The 26,190-nt window shown below is 40.0% G+C and overlaps 1 protein-coding gene and 1 pseudogene across 4 annotated transcripts; both read right to left on the bottom strand.

Moving 5' to 3' along the window:
• Positions 1-234: 234 nt before the first annotated feature.
• Positions 235-11,152, bottom strand: VCF2 (VCP nuclear cofactor family member 2). Of its 4 annotated transcripts, none has more exons than XM_060087113.1 (4): positions 10,940-11,152; positions 9,130-9,229; positions 3,930-4,007; positions 235-2,055 (listed from the first exon to the last, which is right to left on the bottom strand). In XM_060087113.1, exons 1-4 carry the CDS (start codon positions 11,023-11,025, stop codon positions 1,819-1,821), a joined length of 501 nt encoding a protein of 166 aa, XP_059943096.1. In that variant the 5' UTR covers positions 11,026-11,152; the 3' UTR covers positions 235-1,818. The 4 variants fall into 4 exon arrangements, with proteins under 4 accessions (XP_059943096.1, XP_059943097.1, XP_059943098.1 ...); XM_060087114.1 differs by having other exon boundaries at positions 3,948-4,007; XM_060087115.1 differs by having other exon boundaries at positions 3,957-4,007.
• Positions 11,153-11,922: 770 nt separating this feature from the next.
• On the bottom strand, positions 11,923-25,043 carry LOC132481690 (probable G-protein coupled receptor 160; annotated as a pseudogene).
• Positions 25,044-26,190: the final 1,147 nt, after the last annotated feature.

Genomic DNA, 26,190 nt, shown 5'->3' with positions numbered 1-26,190 from the left:
CTGCAGAATTCTCCTGGGTAATTCTGAATCATGTGTGCACCTGTGGTTTGGGAGTTCAAACAGGTTGTCTTCTTTAATATTTGGTTGTTTGCTTTTTGTTACAGAGAAAATGATAGCCAAAAAGTCAAAATTCTTCTTGTCAGACACCTGGTTTTCCAACATTGGAGACAGTAGTCATAGAAAAAAAAACATTCTTACACAAACTGTGCAATTGAGAAAAAAAATTGACCCAAATTGACCCATGCCTACTCCATAAGTTTGAGGCCAACAGCGCTGTAACATTTCCCCCTTAATACTAAAATTCCACTCCCAGTATCTGACCTTAAAATCCAATCCATACTAAAGGAAACAACCATGTAAATGAGGGGCATGCATGCGCACTTGTGTGTGTGTGTGTGTGTGTGTGAGAGAGAGAGAGAGATTTTTCTCCTCTTCCTAGGACAGTTTTCCTTTTCAAATATTAGTTCTGTGACTTCATAAAGATCTTATTCTTCTTTTAGTCAATCTGTTATTTTATGTCTTTTCCAAATCTTGACAAATAGAAAAGACCTAGAGCTACCTTTAATTCTTATACCTACTTGTTTCTGCTATGTGGACTGTCAAATATAGTGAGTAGGGAATGATGTGAACATGCAAGAGATTCTTATTAGACACCAGGGCCCTTTCCTTTAAATCTAGTGGCAGGTTGTACCTCTGGCACTTGGCAGGGCAGACAGATAACTGGATACATTCTGGCTCCTTGTTAACACAGCTCATCACTGAAGAAGCAGGCATGTCTATGAAATCACTCTTCAAATCTGATTAGCCCTTTAGTATAACTGAAGAACATGGGAGCATATCCATCTCTCTCTAAATAGAAAAAACTACTCCCTATTTCTTCTAATTGTGCCTCAGCCATTGTTTGTAAGCCACACCAACCTTTGCAGTTTCAATGACAGAAACTGGTCCCCTAGTCTCTGTGAAGGGGTCCCTGAAACATAAAGTGGAGGGTTGTCCAAAGCAGTTTAACAACTCTTGTTACTTTAGACAATGGGCCAGGTAGCTTATCCTTTCTCAGCATTAACTCTAGACATAATAGGTAGAATTGTAAATGAGAGCACATAAACTACTAATAATTAAATAGGTTTATGTGCAAGACAGAAGGTTGTTATGTACTTATTGACTGACAGAATTGTGCAATGTTTAATACTAAGTCTGAAATGCACACTCCGGAGGATTAATGGTACAGAAGTTATCTGAGTACACAAGAGTCTTAGAAACATTCTTTCTAGAAATACAAAGAGTGGAGACAGTGACTAGAGAGATTTCACTTATATAGTCTAAATTGGGACTAATTGGGCCCCTTACAAGTTGAGAGTAATTTCAATAAGACATCTGCCTTCTGAGAGGCAGTATGGCAGTCCAATTCAGTGCAAGACTGAATCAAGCTATCTATACTTTGGAATAAAGTAACACCTTTTTTCATGAAAACAGCATGTTCTTTACCAGCCTATTAATTTTTTAAACTGAAGATCTTTCATTTTCAAAGGATGTTTGACTAGAGTTTCTAACTGACAGATTTGGAAACCAATCTGAATTGGACATTCTATGGATTCAACCTGAAGGTGAGTTTGCCTCATAGATTTGACATCCACCCTGAAAAAAATTCTATAAAAATTGCTTCAAAGCCCTCTTTGAAATAGCAAATGTGCAGCAAAACCCCAAGTCAAACAATTGTCCATCAGCCTGTTGTTTAAAATATAGACTGGAAAGCCAACAGACCATTTGTGTGTGTGCAATTGCTTTTATAAACAAATTTTAGGCTGGAAGAAGGAGCTCCTAGATCATCATGCTGGAGATTGTCCTTTTACGCTGTAGGCTGTTGAAGTGTGCCTCCCTTAAGATCTGGTTGATGTGGGAGTAAGAACCTTGGCATAATGCATATTCCTCATATGAGGATTGAGGTGTACTCATGTTGGGTTCAGCAACGATCTGGTTTAAGCTGCCTTCTGGTCCGATTACTCTCTCTGAGGTATAAACACTGCTGCTGCTCCTGTCTTTATCACTGCTTGAAGACTGGAGGATAAAAAACAGAAACAGGATGAGTATTATGCTATTACACTATTTTTCTTATTCATCTTGGAGAATAGCAGCATCAACCACTACACTAAGCCTTAATGGTTTAGAAACTAGAGCCACTTAAAATATTTCAATCTATGCTCACAACACAGCAACCCGTAAATTAAGTTGGGATTAACATCCACAATTTTATGGATGAGGAAACTGAGATCCATTGACTTGCACAATGTCACGTAGCTGGGAAGTGGCAGAGTAAGGATTCAAACACAGGCCTTCTAATTTCAAATCCCTTCACAAATCCGTTGTTCCTGCTTGCAGCAGGAGCTTATCCTAATAATGTGCATCAGAAAAGTAAGTTCTCACCCTCCAAGAGAAAGCATCAATCAATGCTACAGAATGTAGTAAAAGTACACTCAAAGAATAAGATGGATTTTGGGAGCGCACTAAAATAAAACAAATAAATCGTTACATACATACATTTATGCATACATACATACATGCACCCGTATATACAAACCAGTGATGATTTCGTACCTATCCCCTGATAGTGGGCATACGTGATCCTCCTATATCAATGCAAGGCTACACTCAGATCCTGAAAGGCACTTGATATACTTTTTACGAAAGTTATATGTTAATTATTGGCATTTTTAAGACTAGTATTTATTGCTGTTCAACAAATATGGATGTGATATGGGGTGTATGTGTGGGTGTTTGCACCTAATATTCTGTTTTTAATAGAACTCTAACATGACTCAGGCTCATTGTTATAATGGAGAAACTACTAAAGATTCCTGAAAACAGTCATTGTCAAGAATTTCCTCCCTTACAGTGTTAGGATTCTCAAGGGAGAAAGTAATGACAAGGATCCATATCTGAACTACAATATTTAACAATTTTGATATTGCATTTTGGGGGGATACACTATTATTTTTATTTCATTTACATTTAAACTTCACCAAACACTGAGCTCAAGTATATGCTGGCCCTTTGTTCAGAGTTTTTAAATGGACAGACAGCTTTACGGGTGCAATGTATTTAACACTGCACAATATATTCAACAATTAGAGAATCTAGGGGGTGGTATAACTATATATCTTTATACATTTAGTAGCAAAAGTAGAGGGACAAGCCCTGCAACTGGAGGAAAAACCCGTTCAGGACTGAACAGAGAGATCCTTGGTTGCTCAGAGAATCTCCCCTTGACTTCAGCCTCGAGACAAACCAAAGAGTCTGTCAGTACACAAAAACCACTGAATTCAGGACAAACAGGAGCAACAGGATAGGTACTGAGGAATTGGCTCTTGTCAATTAAGATTGTGGGGGCCAGTCTGAAGCGAGTAGGGCTGGCTGGAGGCAGGAAATGTGGCAACTCAAGTCCAGGATCTGTAGATTAGAACAGCAGTCTAGAGACAGAATGGTTACTGTTTTCTTCATAAATTCCCAGTTTTCTAAACAAGTTCCTAGGATGCTTTCCTCAAACAGCGGGTATTGCATTTCTTATAATGCAATCTTTACTAAAGTTAACATTAATAAGACCTAAACCAAGGATGGTCATGGCTCATTGGTCATTTGGAGCTTCTCGACATAGACCACACACCAAACTGCCCACAGGTCCTCATAGACAGCTTATGTCCATCTTTATGCAACTAGAGACATACATTAAAAAACTGTCCAGGAAAGAATTAGGATGACCCAATGGAAATGAAAGTTGTCACCAACAGCAATCAAACTGACTTCAGGACTTAATGTCAAGGCCAATTTAAAAAATATCCAAAAAGATGATTTTCCTAGCTCAAGGGTAAAAATCTGAAACCTCCAGTGACATAAAATAGTGAAGTTATGAATATTTAAAAATAAGTAGGCATTACGTTGGATAAGAAACCCACAGCACACACTTTGGTTTCTCTTAGTTGGCTTTCCTGATCGTTTTTCGTTACAGGTACTGTCTGAAAAACAAGGTAAGAACTATAATTAGTTTCTGGTGAATCAAATTTCATCTCAAATGACAACATATCCATTTTATACTATAGTGTAACACTAGGTGATGCTAGACTATGAAATGGTACATTAAAATTAACAAGCTAGAAGAGATTTTTGTAGAATAATTGTTAAGAAAAAATAGATCTGCCTCCAATTTCTAGTTCATTTAAAGTGTTATCAAACCCAGTCATGTAGAGACATAAGTACAAATGTTCATTGTGACACTGCTTCTAATATCAGCATTGTTGTTAATAGCTGAAAATCAGAAACAATTAAATGTCCAAAAGCAGGAAAGTGGTTAAGTTATAGTGCATCCATTCATACAATGCGATTTTGTCAGCCATTAACAATGATGATATAGTTGTATTTATACTGATATAGAAGGATGTCCCTGACATCATGTTTGTTTGTTTATTTATTTATTTAAAATTTGAGACTTTGGAGCCTTTTTTATTTTTTTAAAATATTTTCACTTTCTAAAGCATTCACAAGAAATTTATTTATTTTCTGGAAAACAACTATTTTATTTGCAAGTTAGTAACCTAGAGAACACTACTACAAGACCAAGGCACATCTCCTGCTTTTGCATTCAGTTACTTCTAACTTCAAAACAAAGACTTAAAATGGACTGTGATGCTGTAAATGAGATTGCCTTTAAACTACTAAAGAACATCTAAAACGTCATATCCACTAGCATTTTCTAGGCCAGTAGTGCTGATTAGCTAGTAAACATAGCCTACGTTATACAACCCTGGGCCTTGTCTCATCTCACCCTTTTGAACGTACTTCATACGAGATATCCCACTTAATGAGTTCTATTATTGTCAGAGTGCTTGGGATGAAAAGGTTTCTCCTTGATACAGTATGGTTTTGACACTTGAAACTGCTATCCTACTACAGAAGCTTTTTCCTTACTGCACTTGATTTTAGAAAGAGAGCAAATTCTTTCATCAGAAGAGAAATGAGATTTTAAACGCTTCAGGATTGAGAAAGACCCATAAAATATAAATGCTTTTCACCATCCTCCTGATACCTCAAAGAAACTTCTCATCAGAATACTTATCCTATTTACCAGTTACAAAGCTCATTCTTTTTCCTCTCCTGATACCTCAAAGAAACTTCTCATCAGAATACTTATCCTATTTACCAGTTACAAAGCTCATTCTTTTTCCTCTAACCATTCGATATAAGCTTAGTGCTGATACCTGTGGAAGACAAATGAGGACAGGCCCATGCTCTGCAAAACCAAAAACCCTTGTAATTTCAAGTACATGGCAAAATAAAATTACATTTATAAAAGACTCTGACCAAGGGTCTCTCACTAAATGACATTTACAAAAGTACCACACAGAAGTCCTAGGGTCTAGGTCTGTGTGAAAAGGCAGGATTTTAGATTAGTTCAGGCCATAATGAAATCTGACTGCTTACACTGTAACCAAAGAAGTTTCAGTTGAGTCCAACAGAGATTTTCCATAGCACATTCTATTTGGAGATAGGCATCAGGACCACCTGTGGGGTTTTTGTTAGTTTGATTCACATGCACATACCAGGTCCCCATCCTGAGAGGTTATCTCAGGTAGGCACAGGTTGTTCTGATACCCAGCCACTATCCAAACAATTACTTGTGTGCCTACTATGTACAAGCAGGTATTTTGCCAGGGATACTTAGGGACTCAACCAACAGCTAATTCCTAAGCCCAATCAAGAACCCATCCTCTTTGAGGATGACAGCGTTAAGCTATTGCAGTGACAGGAATGTAGCAATGAATGCGGACCAGGGAAATAGAAGAGGCTCCTTAAAATGAATGGCATCTGAACTGGGCCTTGGAGGATGGGGAGACTATTAATAGGATGGGTGTGACAAAGGGAGAGAACAACAAGAGCACAAGCAGGGTGAAGAGGAGTCTTCGAGGAGACAAAGCTAGTAATACAATGTGGCTGGGGCCTCCTGGAGAGGAGTTTGTGGGAGACAAAATATGCATGAGAAGGTAGAGCTAGGTTATCAAGGGCCTTGAATGTCATGCTGAGAAGTCTGTCGGAATAGGTACTTGAGCCTAGAGACATGCTCGGATCTACATTTAGGAAGAGGATTCTAATGGATGAACGGAGTAGGAGGAAAATGAGCACAGAGACCACGGAGGAAATTTCTGCAATACATTTAGCAAGCGGCAATGCAGGCCTGAATTAGGATGGTGGAAATGTAAAGGAAGGCATATATGCGATACACGTGAGAAGTAGGATAGGAGGAGTTATGGAGGAAATGACAGAGACATTTAAGTTTACCCCAAGCACCCAGGACACGTGGGGTCTGAGGAGCCAAGTTTTAGTGAATAGTTGCATGAAGGGGATGAGAAATAACAGGCAGTGAAAGCAGATTACAGCTGGGAAGTAAAGGGGGAGAAACGATCCACTAACTTGAGAGAAGAATAAGGTAGACAGAAAATTAATTAGGAGAGAGAAAGAGCACCTTATCAGGCTAATGAAAGAACCAGCGAATAAATAGAATCTGAAGAGACAAGGAGGAATATTAATTACAGAGCATCTTCAACAAAACAGAATGGGAATGCATGTGTATATTTACAACAGAGAATTATGTAATTCTCCTTAATTGTAAAAGCAGATTAAGCTGGTATTTTATTTTCTCTTAAGCCCTAGCTTCCCTCTCAACTCCATCCCTCCATGCCTTAGAGCTTTTCATTTATGTGAACCTCAACAACAAATAAAATTTTCACCCCTAGTACATATCCCATACCTAGAATCGTAATATGATGTTTATTCTAAGGCAGCTGCAGAAACTAAATTAAGCAAGTCCATCCAAGCACTTAAAGTATGTGCTCCCAAAGTTCCAACACATTTGAAATGAAAGGCTTGTTCATGTTCTCTAAAACCAATGAAACACTGTAGAATCTTATGAGCCATAGGATACCAAATCAATTTGGCTGCTGAATTACAATTACTTTCCAAAGTAGCAAGGCAAATGTACTCGTGTGTTCATGTCTCTGTGTCAATGGGATAAATAACCTATACTTTTCTGTAGCTCAGTTTCTCTCATAAAATGAAGTTGAACTAGACATTGAGTTCTAAGTTGTTTTCCAGGTCAAAAATTATATTTATAATAGAATCTATATTAGTATAAAACAATTTAAACAACTTCACTTTGTGTTCAACTCAGTTAATGGCATTTGAACAAACAAAAGATTGATAGGTAACCATCATCTGTAGAAAAACATGAGTGCATATCTTCAATTCTTTAAAACAACTTAGATTTTAACATCCAGTTGGAATATAAAACTGCTCAGGATTGCTTGGTATACAACATGAGCAAAGTTTCGTAAAATGCATGCAACAGATTAGGCCATTTTTGGAAAGGGTTGTCCCTGCATTTTTTTTTCTTTCTTTTTTTTCGGTACGCGGGCCTCTCACTGCTGTGGCCTCTCCCATTGCGGAGCACAGGCTCCAGACGTGCAGGCCCAGCGGCCACGGCTCACGGGCCCAGCCGCTCTGCGGCATGTGGGATCCTCCCGGACCGGGGCACGAACCCGTGCTCCCTGCATCGGCAGGCGGACTCTCAACCACTGCGCCACCCGGGAAGCCCTGTCCCTGCATTTTTGAATGTATCTTTTAAATGGAGGATAATTTCAGAAGTTAACATTTTGCCATGGGTTATAAAAACAGGACTAACCACCATTATTTTGTTCAATGACAGTTTCATCCGAAATAAGGTCTCCCAAAGCAGTTCTGTGTCTTAGAATGTGTATAATTAAAGGTGATGTGAATACCCAAATCTACAGTCAACTTAAGAGAAAACATTTTTCAAAAATTATGCCAAATGTCTAGTTGTCTTATGAATTGACACTACTTTAAACAATGACCTGACAAAGAGACAGCTCCTACCAGCTTAAAAAAGGGGGTGGAGTAAATTTTATAGAATTCTAATTTTTAAACATAGGTGGGGCTCCTGGTTCTGTTTCTCTCTCATTCGTCTCGCTTCTGATGCTCCCTTGGAATTCTAGCATTGAGATATCAAATCTTTTCCAATTCAGGTACAGAAGAGAAAAAGGCAGAGATATGTTCCTGATAAGCCAATTCTGTTCATATCTGCACATTTTTCACTCTCAATTTCTTGCTACTACTTGGCAATCTGAAATATAAAATGAATGGTCTTGGCAAGTAAGAGAGACTAATACAAAAAACATTAGTATCTTTGTGTTTGTACTTTCTAGAAGGCTTATACTTATGTACGAGGGCACAGATTTACAGGAAAAGGGGTGATGTAATTTGTAAAGATGTAAGGTTGAACAGAAAAGAGCAGTACTCCTGAACATGCAAAGATATTCAATGAAAAAGGCCAGCATCTAAGAGAGCAAGTTACATGAGTTATACCTAGCTACAATTTACCCATCCAAGTAGCTGCCCAGGATCCGGGACTATCACCACCTGCATACAGGTTCCAGGAGGAGGACAGGGATCGATAATCATTTCACTTTTTGCTCACAAAAGGGACAAGTGAGCACTACTTAGTCATTAACTAATAGGATTCATACATAAAGACTTAACAAGGTTCCTTTAATCCTCTCCTAGTAAACTATACCTCAATTAAAACAATACTATGCTAATGCCACAAGTTATTAAAATTCAAGCTCTTCCATTCAAGCACCATTAAAGCTTTGCAAAATCACCAGACTCCCCCATCCTCAATTTCATTTTCACTTTTCCTAGCCAGAAATTAAGAATCTCCTTCTAGCCAATAACACATCATTATACTTATGAAAATTTATTATCCATCTAAAAATAAGGGAGGGGCGTAAGATGATTATTCCCTGCTCCTATGACTGGAGAAAAGTCTAGGACCTAGCTTTTCCTGATTACATTTTCACTAAGTCTTTTTCTGTGCTTCCTTACCACCTTCTGTGAGATACTGCATACCATGGCTAAGGGCTCCAGCTCAAAAGCCACTGCAATCAAGTAAGAATACATTTTTGAAGGTTTCTTGGAATGATACATTTTTTTAAATTGCAGGGCACCAATTGGATAATGTAACTTAGGCAGTGGATGAACTAGAGAGAGGCTATCTGACTATATTCCTACCTCTGCATCCTGAAACTCCTGAAAGACAGGGTGTCTCTTACTTCTTTTGGACTGGGGAGAATGGTGATTGTCCTCTTTATTATGATTCATTCTTCTTTTCCTGAAAATAAAACACAAGAGAGAGGAGAAAATATCACCCAACAATTGATCTTTTGGACCCTTAATTTGCGAGCCAGTGGCATACATATATGTGAAATCTTGTCAGAGAAAATACAAGTCATCATCTGCTACTCCAATAATATAAAGTCGGAAGAACACATCACCTGGCACGAAGAAGGAAAATATGAAACAGGAACTCTAAGTTGAAAAGTCAAGCTGTAAATTTAATTTCTAAACATTAGCTTCATAATTTTAAATGACTCTTGGGAATAAAGTAAGAACAGGAAGAATTTAATAGCTACATTTTCAACATCTACCTCAGTAGGTCCATTGTCTTAATTTCCTGAACTTACAATTCCAGGTTAAGTGATTTTTAACCCCTCCTACATAACACTTAAGACAGGTGTGGCTGCCTGTGTCTATTTACTGTTAATGCTCCTGTGAAAGTGGTATAGGGACAGAAAATGGAGAGACTCTCCAAGTGTGCTGTTAGCCAGTTATTGTTGCTATAGCAACTACTATTACGATATAATGGTTACTTCACTAGATTGTCATCATGAGATTGTGACTGATTACTAACTTGAAATATGGCCTCTCAAAAATGTTTTTCTTTTAACATCTTTATTGGAGTATAATTGCTTTACAATGGTGTGTTAGTTTCTGCTTTATAACAAAGTGACTCAGTTATACATATACATATTTTCCCATATCTCTTCCCTCTTGCATCTCCCTCCCTCCCACCCTCCCTATCCCACCCCTCTAGGTGGTCACAAAGTACTGAGCTGATCTCTCTGTGCTATGCAGCTGCTTCTCACTAGCTATCTATTTTACGTTTGGTAGTGTATATATGTCCATGCCACTCTCTCACTTTGTCACAGCTTACCCTTCCCCCTCCCCATATCCTCACCGTTGGTAAGATTACATCTTCAGCCCCAATTCCCCTCTCAGTAAGTAATCAGCTTGCAGCATTTGACAATACAGTTCTTGCAGACACCCTATAATTGAACAGACATTCTTCCAAGCCATCTACTTAGAGTACTTTTAAGTTTATGGTACCCCTAAGGATGGCTGAGTCTACCCATTTTTATAATTTCATTTCTCTTCAATCTTTCTCCCATCTCTGGGAGACTGAGTACTGATCCCATAAACCAATGATTTCAAACTCTTTGTTAAAGTAAAAGAAACTCCTTTCTTAACAAAACAAACATGCAAACAAACAAAAAAAAAACAGCAAAAAATAAGAGAAAAAAGAGGAATCACTGCACTGAGAACTCAGGCTCTTTAACCACACCCTCCCCTGGATCCCCCTCCCTGTGCTACCCATTAGCTTAGCCTGACTCTTCTTAAAACTGAGGAAACAGCAGGCCCAAAGAAGCAAAGTGAATCAGAGTAAAATAAAAGGCTGGTAGAGCTGGAACTGCAAGGGAAGTTCTCTTGAGCCCTGGCCCAAGGCCCTCCACAAAGCCCTACAGGAGGAAAACTTTAGTAAAGAACTGCACGTCCAGTCAAACGATGTCCTTATGATAACGAAATTGTCAGGATAAATTAATTCAGATAAGTTGTGTGCAGTTCTGTTAAGAAAACTTTTTTTGGTAGAAAATATGTGCTCTTTTTTCAGATGTATGAGCATGCCAAGGAACCTTCAGAAATGTTAGCTGGACTTGGTAAGAGAAAGACCATTGCAATCAGTTCAGACTTCGTTCGTACATACCGCTTATTGTCCAGTGACTGCGTTCCTAATTCCAAAAGCATGTCCGTAATTGGGCCCCTACATTCATATTTAGGATCAGAGAACATACTAGTACCAGCCGAAGCGGCCCTGGCGATATTGGCCGAAGAAGCAGAGCGGTATGATGGTGAGGACCAGAGATGGACCGGTACACTCCACCTTTGCCCAGACAAATCTTCCCGGCACGGCAGCCTTCCTTAGTCTCGCCCCCGGAACCATAGCAACAGGGGCAGGAAGTCCCGGAAAGTCGCGAGCCCAGGGGGCGGGGCTGCGCGCTGGTGGGCGGGTTCTGGTACCAATCCCCTGGTCATTCTCCTCCCGCCCACCCCCGGCCTGTAAACGCGCTCGTCCCGTGGGACATTCACCGTGCGCCTGTCAGCCCTCACTCTTCTGATCCACCCCGGCGACCTCAGTGCCCGCGAGGCTCAGCCGGTCACCCCGGAGCCTCTCCGACCTCAGCGATGTTCTTCTCCTCCCCACCCGAGCATCCCCCTGCCCACGGTCACGCCCTGGGTATCAGGAAGACCGCGGCCCACATGGTGTATAGCATTCCTCCCTCTCATCACCCCCAAGACGACGTCCTGTCCTCCTGCTCCCTCGCTCTAGTGCCCCTGCATTGATAGCCCCAACCTCCTGGAAACCGCCAGCTCACCGACCACACACCCTTCCACACCATCCGCCAGGCCCCTCCTTTCTCCGCGGACCCAGGTCTGGAAACTGTCCCCCTCAAACACACCTCCTGTGCTCCTTGCACCCTCCTCCCTACTCACCCCCTGCCTGTATCTGAGCACCTCAGCACTGAGGATGAAACTCTGAAACTTTACGGAATTGTTTTATCTTAAATCCATGACCAGGGGAGAATTGCTTTTCACTTTCACTCTCACCTGCAATACTACATTACACACTGGCAACCCTCTTCCGTGCTAATGACCACCAGTCTCCCCCCCGCCCCCACCCCCAATAATTCATGGAGAAGACTGAAGCAATCCCGTGGGGTTTCTCAAACTTTCCAAACTGCCTGTTTCTGCCCTGTCACTCTGCTGTCCCTCTGGAGGAAGTGGCCAGATCCCATTTGAGGCCAAGCCGCTCACCTGGATCCCATATCCTTCCTCCTTCTCGAGGAGTGGGTCTTTGCAAAGATCACCCCTTTTTCCTGATTCGTCACGTTCCCCATTTCTTCTGGATCATTCCATCATCTACAAAGTGGGCAAAAGGATGGCTGGAGTTTAGGAATTTAGCCTTCTGGAACTGATCCTGGTTCCTGCTGTGGTGGTGATACCCCTAGGGCCTTCATTCCCTATAGTGGGAATGTGGAAATTGGTTGAATCCAGAGCCAAGGGTTCTACCATGAAGGAAACCTAACCTGTCTAAGGGGCTTAGATGACCCTGCAGCTGAAGCTGTGGAGTCGACACCCTGTGCAGGGGTGGGATGGAGGATGCGACCCAGATTCAGAGGGGTCTGCAGATGCCAGCAGAGTGAGCTGAGGCTGAGTTGGCCAGGGAGCACCAGGACCCGACCAAGAGGAGAGAGACAAAAATGCAAGTTTCATCAGTCCCACCCATGGGCGGTGCAGGTCAGCATCACCAGCTGGACCCGGGAGAGGAGAGTCATCCTTCCCTCAGAAACCACCAAGGATACTGTGAGCAGCGTAAGAATTTCATAGACCCCACCCCTTCCCACATCACCCAGGAGATTTGTGAACCATACATACGCCTTCCCCACCTTGGAAAGGAGCAGGGAAGTGGGGTGGAAATCTGAGAGACTGAGCATTTCACCAAAACGGACAGCATTATTTTAAACTAACCATTCACATGATAGCATCAGATTGCACTTACCAGATTAGATATAAATTCAGTGGGTTTTTTTTTGCCACTTACTATCCACTCCAGAGAGTGGGCACTCATGATAAAGATCAGATCAGATCGGCCAGAGAGAATAACTTAACCAAAGTCCCCATGCCATCTGAGGAGTGCGAATGAGTCTGATTTCAGCACACCATCCCCACCAACTCCTCCTCTGCCCAGCATCTCATCGGTCCATGTTTGAGAAGATTGGGGCACCCTCGCCTCATATTCCCCTTTAACTGAGGACAATGTTTCACATCCCATAAAGAGACACCCCCCCCAAAAAAAAAGGGAGCACAGAAGGAAGAACGGACCAGACAGACACACAGAGTGGAGTAACAGATGAGAGTTGTCACTGATGTGAGCAGCGCCTCCTCAAGGCCATCCTTGCCCTCCATAAGTGATGTCAGGCTCCATTCTCCTTTAACAAACAACACAGGCACCATTTTCCAAGGCCTGAGGCATGGAGCTTGGCTTCAGAAAATGGTTGTAACACTGTGTACTGCTGGAGAAAATCACAGAACCACACGTTAGAGCCACTGTGCTTTCATAGTCTTCATTGTCTCCCAAGATCGCAGTGCTGTACAGAATGCTTTCTTTGTGACTCCCGCACCTCCCCCAGTCCCTTCTGAAGGCTCCCAAGATTTCACCTCTCTCCCTAAATTCTCTACCATGCATCTATCTCTTCACTCTTAGCCAAAGCACATTTCCCATTCTCAGGTGAGATCCAAGCATGCAGGGAGGGGGAGGGAGAAGTGCCTCAGTGCTGGACAGGAGTGTGGGATTCTGTTGTCTTGGCAACATTCTTCTGCTCATCCTCACTGGATCACTCATCTCAGGCAACAGCCCTGCTGGAAGGGCCAGGACCAACGGGAAATTCTTCTCTCCATCTTTCTCTCTTTCTGTGACCAGAGGCTGAGATAAAACACGGGTGTTGGTTACCAGGGAAACTGAAGCTTAATCCATCTGACTCAAGAGAAAAAGAAACCAACAAAAGAGCGGAAACTAAGGCACAGGATGTGTTGGGGGAGGCCACGCACAGACATGGAATTGTGATTCTCAATAGATGTGCTTCTCCCCAGTGTCCTGTGCGTGCACAAACATGTGTACTCACGAGCACTCCCTCCAGCCCAGAGCAGCACAGTGACTGTGGCATAAGGTTCGCAAGGGGGAGGCAACGGGGCAGGAATGGAGGCAAAAGCCAAATCTTGAGAGAGGAGGAGGAGGCACTACCTATCCTTTGAAATTATTGCCTACCATTTATCTCAATATTTAAAAAAATAATAGACTTTATTTCTTTATTTCTTTTAGAGTTACAGAAAAATGAGCAAGAAGTACAGATGATTCCCAAATCCTCCCACCCTCACCTCCATAACCAGTTTCCTCTATTAGGAACATCTTGCATTAGTGTGGTACATCTGTTACAAGGGATGAACCAATGTTGATACCTTATTACTAGCTAAAGTGTATATTTTATATTTGGTTTCACTCTTTGACTTGCACTCTCTGGGTTTTGACAAATGTATAATGTATAATGACATGTATCCACCATCATAGCATCATACAGTATAATTTTACTGACCTAAAAATCCACTGGGCTACTCCTATTCATCCCTGCCTCTTTCTTGCTAAAAACCTCTGACAACCACTGATCGTTTTGCTGTAATTTTGCCTTTTCCTGAAAGTCAGAGTTGCATTGATATGTTGTAAAACCTTTTCAGATTAGTGTTTTTTACATAGTAATATGCACTTATGGGTCATCCATGTGTTTCTGTGTCATGATGGCTCATTTCTGTTTATCACTGAATACTATATTATTGTATGGCTGTACCACAGTGTCTATCCATTCACTAACTGAAGGACATCTTGGTTACTTCCAAGCTTTGGCAATTATGACTAAAGCTAGATAAACATTCATGTGCAGGTTCTTGTGTGGACAAAATTTTAAACTCATTTGAGTAAATATCGAGGAGCACAACTTTTGGATCATATGGTAAGTGGATGTTTAATGTTGTAAGAAACTGCCAAACTGTCTTCCAAAGTGTCTGTACCATTTTGCATTGCCACCAGCAATGAATGAGAGTTCCTGTTAACCCACATCTTCAACCACCATTTGATATATTCAGTGTGTTGGATTTAGCCATTCAAATAGGTGTGTAGTGGTATCTCACTGTCGTCTTAATTTGTAGTTCCCTAATGATACATAATACTGAATGTCATTTCGTAGGCTTATTTGCCATCTGTACATCTTATTTGGTGAGGTGTGTGTTCAGATCTTTTGCCCATTTTAAAATCGTGTTGTTTCCTCATTTTTGAGTTTTAAGAGTTCTTTGTATATTTCGGGATACCAGTCCTTTATCACATATTTTTTACAAATATTTTCTCCCAGCCTGTGGCTTGTCACTTCATTCTCTAAACAGTGTCCTTCACAGAACAGAAATATTTAATTTTAACAAAGTCCAATTTATCAATTTTTTCTTTTGTGGGTTGTGCTTTTGGTGTTGTTTTTAAAAGATCATTCATTGCCAACCCAAAGTCACCTAGATTTTCTCCTACGTTGTCTTCTAGGAGTTTTATAGATTTGCATTTTACATTTAGGCCTGTGATCCATTTAAAGTTAATTCTTGTGAAAGTTGTAAAGTCTGTGTCTAGATTTTTTTTTTTTTTGGCATGTGGATGTCCACCAAGGCTTACGTTGACGTTGCATTAGGTTCAGAGTCTTATCTACAATTATTTACAACTATTTATTTAGAGAAAACTCTACACTAAACAAACCTCATCTAAAAGAAAGTGCAGCCCTCTTCCAAACAGCTTAGGAACAGAAAAAGCAAACATATCCTCTCTTCAGATAAATCAGGCTGGAATTTACCTAGTGATAAACCGAATGAGCAAATTGATGGTGAGACGGTTGTTCAATACAGCAGCAGACTTAACCTATGCTTCAAAAAAAAAAAAAAAACTGAACCCCAAATTGTACCTTTTTGAACACGGCTTTAGATGTTGCACTTCCTGCTCCAGGATGCATATGAGTTGAAAAGCAACGTTCACGTGGATATGTGGCTCTTAGGTCATGTGGTACTAGGGACTTTCTAGTTATTTGCTCTTGGTCAGTAGGAGGAAGCCCAGTGATTTACCACCTGGAAAGATGTGTAAAAAGCCTGTTTGCATCTGAAATCTTTTGTTTGTGAGCTGGAGACAAATATGTCACAGAAAACTCAAAGGAGGCAATGGGCCCAGAAGAGACCACAGAGGATCAGAATTTCAAAATTAGGGAAAAAGTCCTTTCAAAGGGTCCCTCATAGGATGATGCTGAAGCTTTTTAGTGCCATGTGGACTGTAGTTCAGTTCATGGCCTATAGCGGATCTCAAAGCATAGTTTTTGGATGGATAATAGATAGATGGAGTCATGATATCATGCAGGCATGGGTGGATCGCTGGACACTTAAATTCCTAGTTTCTCTGATGAGGTCACAAGGGTGCTTTCCAGTCCCTGTTAATTTATATGTTTTATATTTGCTTTTAGGCTTAAAGTAATAATCATTGGTGTTCACCAGGAAGAAGTTCTCTGTGCCAATCTAGTTGCCCATCAGAAGAATATTGTGATCTGGGCTGAGTGCCTATCAGAGGACGCTACAGAAAACCAGTTAATCAATATAATCCATTATGCATTATGAGAAGTAGAGATACACATCTATAAGCTAATGTATATGCACATGCTCTAGTATCTATGAAGCCAGTGTGACAATTCTATTCATTTCATTCCACAGGGGAACATCCAGGCATGAGGACTTGTGTCTGAAGTTTCTCAGCTAACAGGAGCAGGAGCCACAACATGCCATTGTTCACCATTGTGGGGAGGAATCTCTGATTCCCACTGCGGGGAGAGTGTACCACCTGCCTGCCTCTGAAGGCACTTCTTCTGTCCAATGCCTGGTTTTGGGTTTGGTTTAGTCATTCACTCAGATTATATCTTTTTTTCCCATGTTTGAGTCACTGCTCCTAGGTTCTGACCTTCAGTGGAATCTAGGAAGGATTTAGTGAGTTTTAGGACACACTAATTTAAAATAATCCACTCACCATCTTAGTATTTTATAACTTCAGATAGAATCTAGAATCCCAAACTGTATTCAGACCACCAGCTTGACACAACTTACAATTGAGCTTTATCCTCCCTAAACTCCCATGAGGAGATTCTGCTTCTGGCTACCATGGAGTAAGCCCACTACTGCCTATCTCTCCTGCTGATTACAACTAAAGACTCTAGACAAATACACGAAGCATGTATGTACCTTAGGAATCAGAAAAGTAGGTAAAATAGATGAACTGTGGTAAAGAATCAAAACATGGAATCCATCCAAATGTATATCTTGAGACCCAGACTTGTCTAACCTACCCGACTTCCCTGTTTGGTTGACTCAACATGTCTGAAACAGATCTCTTGGGTTTGTTGTATATTGTTTGTTTTTTACTAATATCCATCAACAAGTCCTCTTGATTCTATATTCAAAATATATCCTGAGGGCAGCTATTGCTACCACCATTCTACAAGGAATTGCCATTTTCCTTTGAATGAGATCCATTCTCCTTAGTGCGGCCTGCCAAACCCTACACTTTCTGGTTTCTGCCTACCTCTTCAACCTCTCCCCTCATTCAGTACAATCTAGCCACACTGATCTTTAACTGTTCCTTCATCATTCCAGACTTGGTTCCTTCATCATTCCAAACTTGTTTCCTTCATAAGGCTTTTCAATTTTCTGTTTCTCTGATGTGTTATTTTTCTATTGATGCTTTCAAATTTTCCTCTCATGCTTTGGCTTTCAGCTTGTGCTTTTCTTTGTTTCTCCTGTTTAGAGTTATTTAGTTTCCTTGATCAGTAATTTAATCCTTTTACCAAATTTGGGAATTTTTTGGCCATTTTTTTTCAAAAAACCTCTTCTGCCCCTTCTGTTCCTCCTGTCCTTCCTGTATTACAATTGCACATATGTTGGGATGTCTGATATTTTCCAACAGATCTCTGAGGCCTTGTTCACTCTTTAATCTCCGTTCTTCAGATTGAATAGTTTCTATTGATCTATCTTCAAGTTTTGTGATTGTTTCTTTTGTTTGTCTGTTTGTTTTATTGAAGTATAGTGGATTTACAATGTTGTGTCAGTTTCAGGTGTACAGCAAAGTGATTGTGATTGTTTCTTTTGCCATCGCAGTTATGCTCCTGAGCAAATCTAGTGTTTTTTTTTTCATTTCAGTTATTACACCGTGCACCTCTAGAATTTCAATTGTTTTTCTCTCATAGGTTTTTATTTCTTTGTTGATATTCCCGATTTTTGACCCAGATCCACAATTGTTTTCCTTGATTTTTTAAACATTTATTTCTTAAATTGGTTTGACATATTTGTAATAACTGCATTGAAGATGCTATCTGCTAAATTCAAAATCTAGTCTCACACAGTCAGATTCTATTGACTCATTTATTTTCTTGACAATGGATTATACCTTCCAGTTTTTTTCACTATTCTAGTTAATTTTTTGAAAGATGAACGTTATAGATAATATGTTCTAGTGACTTTGTTTTGTTTTTCTGAACGTTGTTGGCTTTTTTTGTTTTGTAGTAATGGATAATTATCGTGACCTCACCTGGGCTCATACTGCTAAAACTGTCTCCCACATCCTGTGTGGGCAGTGATATTTCTACTTGGCAGTTTCCCCTTCACCTGTGTAGTTTTGTATTCAGCCAATCATCTGGATAGGGTTTATGTTCATACAGTTCAATCCTACTAGGGTTGCCAGATTAATATACCAGATGACCCATTAAATTTGGATTTCAGATAAGCAGTGAATAATATTTTAATATCTTTAAAATTCAAATTTAACTGGGCATTCTCTATTTTTATTTGCTAAATCTTGCAACCCTACTCAAGCCATAAGATCATCTCTCTCTGCCTCACAAATGGTGTGAGGGTTGAGGAATACATCCAAATGCACAGCAACATCCACCTCTCACAAGCTGTCCCAGACTTTCAATTTTTGCCTGGCTCCCTGCGGTTTCCCACATGCATGCATATTTTAGCAGTCAGAGGGGTGGAGAATTTAACTTCTTGGCCCTTTCATGACTCTTCACTTCCAAACTCTCCCTGTAAAATTTCTATCTGGCCTGCCAACATCCCCAGATTGAGTACACCACCTCTATACAGTAAAGGTGTGGATTTTTACCTTCTGAGCTGGAGTGTAAGGATGAGACCACCCCCAGGAAAAAGGCCACAAAGTCACCTTCTTACCCAACACAGTAGCAGTATTTCATAAAGAAACACTTCTCAGGTTATTGTCTGTCAGTGCCATGAAATGGTCGTTTTCAATAATTTTGCCCAGGCTTTTACTTGTGTTCTGTGAGCATGAATTGTGCAAACTCCTCATACCACCATTCCTGGAAGGAGAATCTCCAAAGGGTCGATTTTTAAAGACAAACAGAAAGCCCAGATAAGTGAGTCAATCGGTGCTGCTTGAGTACCTACAATGTGCCTACATCCACTTAACTGGATGTCAGAGGTACATAAGAGTAATGCATTGTGGTCACTGTCTTCAATAAGCCTACGGTTGACCTGGGAAGTCATCTGTAATGACATTGTACATTGCTAAAACAAAGCACAGTTTTTCTGAGCAGAAAGGTTTTGCAGTTACTTATGAGTGAAGGTGGATTTTAAATTACCAAAGCCTGGTATATGCGGCCCTAAGCTATTCTGGGTACTGAAAACTGTGATTCTCTCTGTGTGAGATGGCCAAAAAAGGTCAAAGTTGTAGCCATACAACATATTCACAACTCAATACAGGAGTCTCTCTAGCACCTAGGACCTACACAGATAATATCTACATTAGAATTTACAGAAAAAATGAGGTATTCTTTCTATCAGAGCCATCACAAAGATAAATTTCTCTTTGTAATGTAAGCAAATAGTTATGCCCACCATGTTCCAGGGATATTCTAGAAGTGGGAAATGAAAGAAGAATAGATCCTAGTCCTTGGCATCTGGGATCTCACAATCACTTGGGGCAGACAAACATATAAAAAGAAAAGCAGTGGAAGTGCAAAGAAAGGACACAGGGGAAGGGGACCCTGTAAGAAAACACACACAGAAGTTGTGGCCAAAGAAGCAGGAGCAAGACAAAGAGCAAAGTTTCGTTTTGAGTGTGAAAGAGCTCACCTGCACTCATCCAAGGTCACTGACCACTGAGGTCATGTCCTTGATTATGCTGCTGTAAGCCGAGTGACATCTACAACCACTCACTGAAGAACTAAAGTAACCTGATGGCAGTGTTATATTCATCAAACAAGTATTTATTTATTTATTTATTTTTATTTTTTTTTTGCGGTATGTGGGCCTCTCACTGTTGTGGCCTCTCCCGTTGCGGAGCACAGGCTCTGGACGCACAGGCCCAGCGGCCATGGCTCACGGGCCCAGCCGCTCTACGGCATGTGGGATCTTCCCAGACTGGGGCACGAACCCATTTCCCCTGCATCGGCAGGCGGACTCTCAACCACTGCGCCACCAGGGAAGCCCCAAACAAGTATTTATTGAAGCCCAACTCTGTTCATCAGTCATTTTGTATTTAGGTTTATGAAGGGGAAAATGTGGAGAATACAATGGTATCAGAGTATTCTGGACAAAATATGGGGATACAAGCCATCACCAACCACTACCACCCCCAACCCCATTCTCATGAACATAAATTTAAACAGAGACTTTCTATGTTCACTCATTTTCAATATATTATTTCTTATGAACAAATTGAACCTATAATAATAGCTATAGTGTTTTGGGTGAGTAGCATGTTTCACCATCACTCACCTGCTGGGTACCAGGCTCCAGGCACTGGGTCAGGCAGGATCTTGAGACACAGGGATGATTCTTGCAGGGAAACAGTGTTTGAATAGCTCATAGTCTAGTAATCAGACAGCCACAAATTAAATATTTGAAAAATAAATGTGATGAGAGCCGTGGCAGGAGTGAGCTAGGGACTCTCAGAACACAGAGAAGAACCATGTAATCCGGGTGGTCGGGAACAGCTTCACAGAGGGAGTAATATAATATTACTACTCACATTTACAGATGAGATAACTGAGGATCAGAGAGGTTAATTCATTCACTCAGCATTATATACCCAGACAGTGATAGAGACAGTTATCCACCTAAGCCTGTTTAAATGCGAAGTACTATGAAAATGCACCATGCATTACAAGAATCCTTCCCTCTTTTTTTAAAAAAATATATGTATTTATTTATTTTTGGCTGAATTGGGTCTTTGTTGTTGCGTGCAGGCCCTCTCTAGTTGCAGCGAGCGGGGCCACTCTTCATTGCGGTGCGCGGGCTTCTCCTGTTGCTGAGCACAGTCTCTAGGAGCAAGGCTTCAGTAGTCGTGGCACACGGGCTCAGTAGTTGTGTCTCGTGGGCTCTAGAACACAGGCTCAGTAGATGTGGCCAGTTGTGGCACACGGACTTAGTTGCTCTGCGGCATGTGGGATATTCCCAGACCAGGGTTCAAACCCGTGTCCCCTGCATTGGCAGGCGGATTCTTCTTTTTTAAATTTATTTTATTATTATTATTATTATTTTACAAATTTATTGGAGTATAATTGATTCACAATGGTGTGTTAGGCGGATTCTTAACCACTGCACCACCAGGGAGGTCCCCTTCCCTTTTATTATTATCCTGTTTTTCAATCCACATTCACCACCTCTACTTGAACTTGGTCCTGCTTTTACTTTGATTCTTGCCTTTCTATTTTTTATTTTGAGATTTTATTGCAACAGTTGTAAATTCACATGCAGTTGGAAGAAGTAATACCGAGAAGATTTTGTAAAACTACAGTACAACGTCACCAATTGATATGGGTGCAGTCCACTGATCTTATTCAAATTTCCCAGTTGTACTCGTTTGTGCATGTGTGTGTGTGTACTTTGTGCTATACAATCTTATCACATGTGTAGGTTTGTGTATCCAACACCACAATAAACATACTGAAGTGTTCCTTCATCACAAGGATTCCACCTATGATTCTTCGATAATGACACACATTTCCCCACCCTACCAACCTGAAACCCCTTAACCTGGCAGCTACAAATATGTTCTACATTTCTAAAATGTCCTCATTTCAAAAATGATGCAATAATGAAATCATACAGAATGTAATCTTTGGAGTTGTCTTTTTCTTCTTTTCCTTCAGCATAATTCCCTGAAGATTAATCCAAGTTGTTGAGTGTATCAAGAGTTTGTTCTTTTTTATTTCTGAGTAGTACACTGTGAAATAGATGTATCACAGTTTGTTTAACCATTCACCTGTTGAAGGACATCTGGGTTGTTTCTAGTTTGGGGCTATTACAAATAACACTGCTATGAACATTTGTATAACAGATTTTTGTGTAACCATAAACCTTTATTTTTCTGGGGTAAATGCCCGAGAATAAAATTGCTAGGACCCCTGGAAATTGCATAATTAGTTTTGAAGAAACAGCCAACCTGTATTGCAGAGTGGCGGTATCATTTTACACTCCTATGGAAAATGTACGAGAACAAGCAATCCAGATTATCCACATCTTTACCAGTGTTTGGATTGTCACTAGTTTTTATTTTGGCCAGTCCGATAAGTGTGTAGGGCTATCTCCTTGTCATTTTCATTTGCTTTTCTCGTTGCTAACGGTGCGTAATATATTTTCATGTGTGTGTGTGTGTGTGTGTGTGTGTGTGTGTTTGCCATTTTATATCTTCTACAGTGAAATAGCCATTCATATCTTTTGTCTATTTTCTATTGGGTTTACTTTTTAACTTTGTTTTTTAAAGAATTCTTTATGTACTCTAAATACTAATCCTTCTTCAAATATGTGGCTTGCAAATATTTTCTCCCAGTCTGTAGCTTGTCTTTTCATCATATTCACATGAGTTTTCTCAGAGCAAAAGTTTTTAATTTTGATGAGGTTCAATTTATCATTTTTCCTTTTATGTATCATGCTTTTGGTGTTAAGCCTAAGAACTCTTTTCCTAGCCCTAGACCTCAAAGATTTTTCTATGTATTTGAAATATTTTTATTGTTTTATGTTTTACTTTTATATCCATATTCTATTTTGAATTAACTTTTATATAATGTGTGAAGTTTAGGTCCAGATTCATTTCTTGAGCCTATGGATGTCTGATTGCTCTAGAATCATTTATTGAAAAGGCTATCCTTCTTCCATTGGATTCCTTTTGTACCCTTCTCAATTCAGTGTATTTGTGTGGTTCTATTTCTGGACTCTCTATCTATTCCACTCACATGTGTATCTATCCCTCAGCAAGTATCACACTGTCTGGATTACTGTTGTTAAGTAGTAAGTCTTAATATAACACCTACTTTACTCTTAATCAAGATTATTTTAGCTGTCCTTGGGCCTCTGAATTTCCATATAGATTTTAGAATAGATTCATCTATATCTACAAAACATCCTTCCTGAGATTTCGATAGGAATCACATTAAACCTATAAGTCTGTTTGGAGAGCCTTGACCTCTTTTCTAGTAGAACCTTCCAATCCATGAACACGGTAGGTCTCTCTGTTTAGGTCTTCTTTAGTGTCATTTGTCAATATGTTATGATTGTCATCATGTGGATCCTGCATATGTTTTATCAAGTGTATAGGTAAGTGTTTCATTTTTTTGCAGTGATTTTAAACGGTAATGTGGGTTTAATTTTGGTTTTCTCCAATCATTTTTAGCGTATAGAAATGCAATTATTTTTTAACCTTGATAAAAATGTTTATTTAAGGTCATATTTTAAAGATGGCAGTGAATCTCAGATTTACAGCACAGTTTGCAACTAGCAGTGTTTTGGGTAACAGAAACATCAACATGGCCAAAAGGTTAATTCTTTTCACTTTAGTGTTAATAACAAACTAATATTTGTAATATAAAGTGTTACTGAGCAGGTATAAACACTGGAAGTATTTTGTTTTGCTTTTAAAATCACTATTTAACAAATAATATCATAGCCCCAAAAGGTACATTCTGAGAAGTTATGAAAATTAGGGGAGAGGAAGCTTCAGTTCCATTTTTTCACGTCTCAGTTGTCATTCTTTCCTGTTTGTAAAAGTATGATTCTTATTGTAGTTGTAAATTTTGATTAGTTTTAACATGACAACATATTAACAAATTAATTTTTCCCAGCTTTATTGAAATATAAACGGCATATAATAAATTATTTTGGGTGTAGGCTTTTCAGTTTGCTCAAGATTATGAATTGTAAGTGGAATGACGCAGCATTTCCAGTTGATAAGTGGATCTACAGGTAATGCGGTATCTCCCAAATTAAGCTTGTGGCAATCAAACCAATAAACTGCAGCAATGAGAAAACTATTGAGAAAATACAACCAGGGAATGTTCATCTCAGTGTAGGCTGGAATGTGTACTTTAAGTAAAAGGATGGTTACTTGAAGTAGTGCAAATGGCAACCGGGTACCAAGAAAACAGATACTAGCTTGGTCAGGAATACTTGTTTAGAGCTCACAGTGTAACTAGCAGAATGAAAGGGAAAATATAGGATAGTCTCATTCATATAGGAAGTTATCCTAATAGCCTGTACCAAGGTAATGACTTCTGACCAAGAGGTTATAAAAGCCACAGATAAAATCATCACCATGAAAAATGACAGACAGTAACTGAACATTGAAGTAGAAAGGACATTGAAAAGAATAAACATTCTGTGCCTTCAGGCTTTGGTAGATAGCTGCATCTCCCAAAAGATAAGCAAGGACTGAAATATAAATTCAAATTACTGTGAAGAAATAAAATCATTTTTGACGATTAAATGGAAGCTTGGCAGTTTTGGAGAGATTCAGGTAATAATTTGTACAAACTCAGGAAAACTCTATAATAGAAAAAGCCATAAGTAAAGGAAATAATTTGACTAAATCGGCAGATGTGGTACTTAGTAAACCTAATGCCAAAAAGTACAAGACTCCAGGAAGTAGGATAGCATGGAAATGTTTACCAAAAATAAAAGATGAATGCTAGTGAGATGCAAGAAAAAAGAAAAGAAAACAAACAAACAAAAAGAACCTGTAAAATTCTGTTATGTGTTTTTTTTCTTCTCATTCCTAGTTGGAAGATATTTAACAATATGTTCCCAAGTAAAATCAAGAATAGCAAACAGCTGACATCTAGGGGCTGGTTGGTTTGATTGAAGTGGCAGTGAAAAGAGCAGTCCTCTAAAGAAAAAGTAGTCATGTTTTCTAAATTTCAAAAGGCCTGCTGAAATACATATGATAAAACACTGCTTTATTTTATTTTCCATACTTTGCTTTCTCCAGTGGGTCTTTCTGATGATGTTTATGTTTTATTTCAACTTCACTGCCTTCAATTACCTTACTTTTGATTCCTTGCATTTCATTTTGCTACACCACAATGCCCGGAGCATAAGTTCCAAGTCACTGGCACAAATGTGGAGGAAGGCAGTGCATTTCCTCTTAGCTATACTTTTCCCAGCAGGTCATCTCCACCTGGTTGCATCCCCCTGAATGTGGAGGAATGACCCTGCAGCCACTTCTGGACACCACCCCAGACATAGCTGCTCTGGCTGGTGCTGGGCTTCCCAGGTGCTGGGGGCCCGACCAGATGTGCCATGAGGTCACCGCCACAGGACCAGCAGCCCTGGACCCCAGGTGACTGCCCCAGGGAGAGGCAGGAACCCCTCACACCCTCTTGGCTCTGTCCCGCCCACCCTGTGCAGTGCCCTGGAACAGAGGCAAAGGTGTGGGGCAGGGAGCAGGGCCACTGGGACCAGTTACAATCCTATCTAAGTTCTGAGGGTTCTGAGGGCTCTTGACCAGGAAGTGCTGGCCTAGGCTCCAAGCCACAATTGACTTTTGAGTGCTGATTTTGTATCCACAGACCTGATTTAACTCAATTTTTGTTTTTTGCTTTGGGGTTTTGTGGGTGCTTGGGAGTGTGTTTTTTTTGTTTTGTTTTGCTTTTTTTGTTTTTTGTTTAGGTTCTTTTTTGTAGTTTTCTTGCTATATTCTATGTAGGCAGTGTCATGTGCAGATATGGACAGTTTTATTTCTTCATTTCCCGTCTATATGTTTTTCATTTCTTTTTCTTATCTTATTTTAAGGGCTAGAACTTCCTTTTTTTGAATAATAGTGGAGAGGTTGGTCATCCCTTCCTTGTTCCCAATCTTAGTGGTAACCATTCAGTCTCTCACTATTAAGTATGAAGTTAGCTGTAGGGTTTTTGTCGATGTTCTTTACCAAGCTTAGGTAATTCATCACTATCCCTAATGTTCTGAAAATTTGTTATCATGAATTGGTGTTGGATTTTGTCAATAATCTTCTCTGTTCCTGGATGTAATCATTATTTTTCTTGTTTAGCCCTT

This window comes from Mesoplodon densirostris, chromosome X (assembly GCF_025265405.1).
Source record: "Mesoplodon densirostris isolate mMesDen1 chromosome X, mMesDen1 primary haplotype, whole genome shotgun sequence".
Lineage (NCBI taxonomy): Eukaryota > Metazoa > Chordata > Mammalia > Artiodactyla > Ziphiidae > Mesoplodon > Mesoplodon densirostris.
The sequence above is the reverse complement of the archived record's forward strand: the minus strand, read 5'-3'. Positions and strand labels throughout refer to the sequence as shown.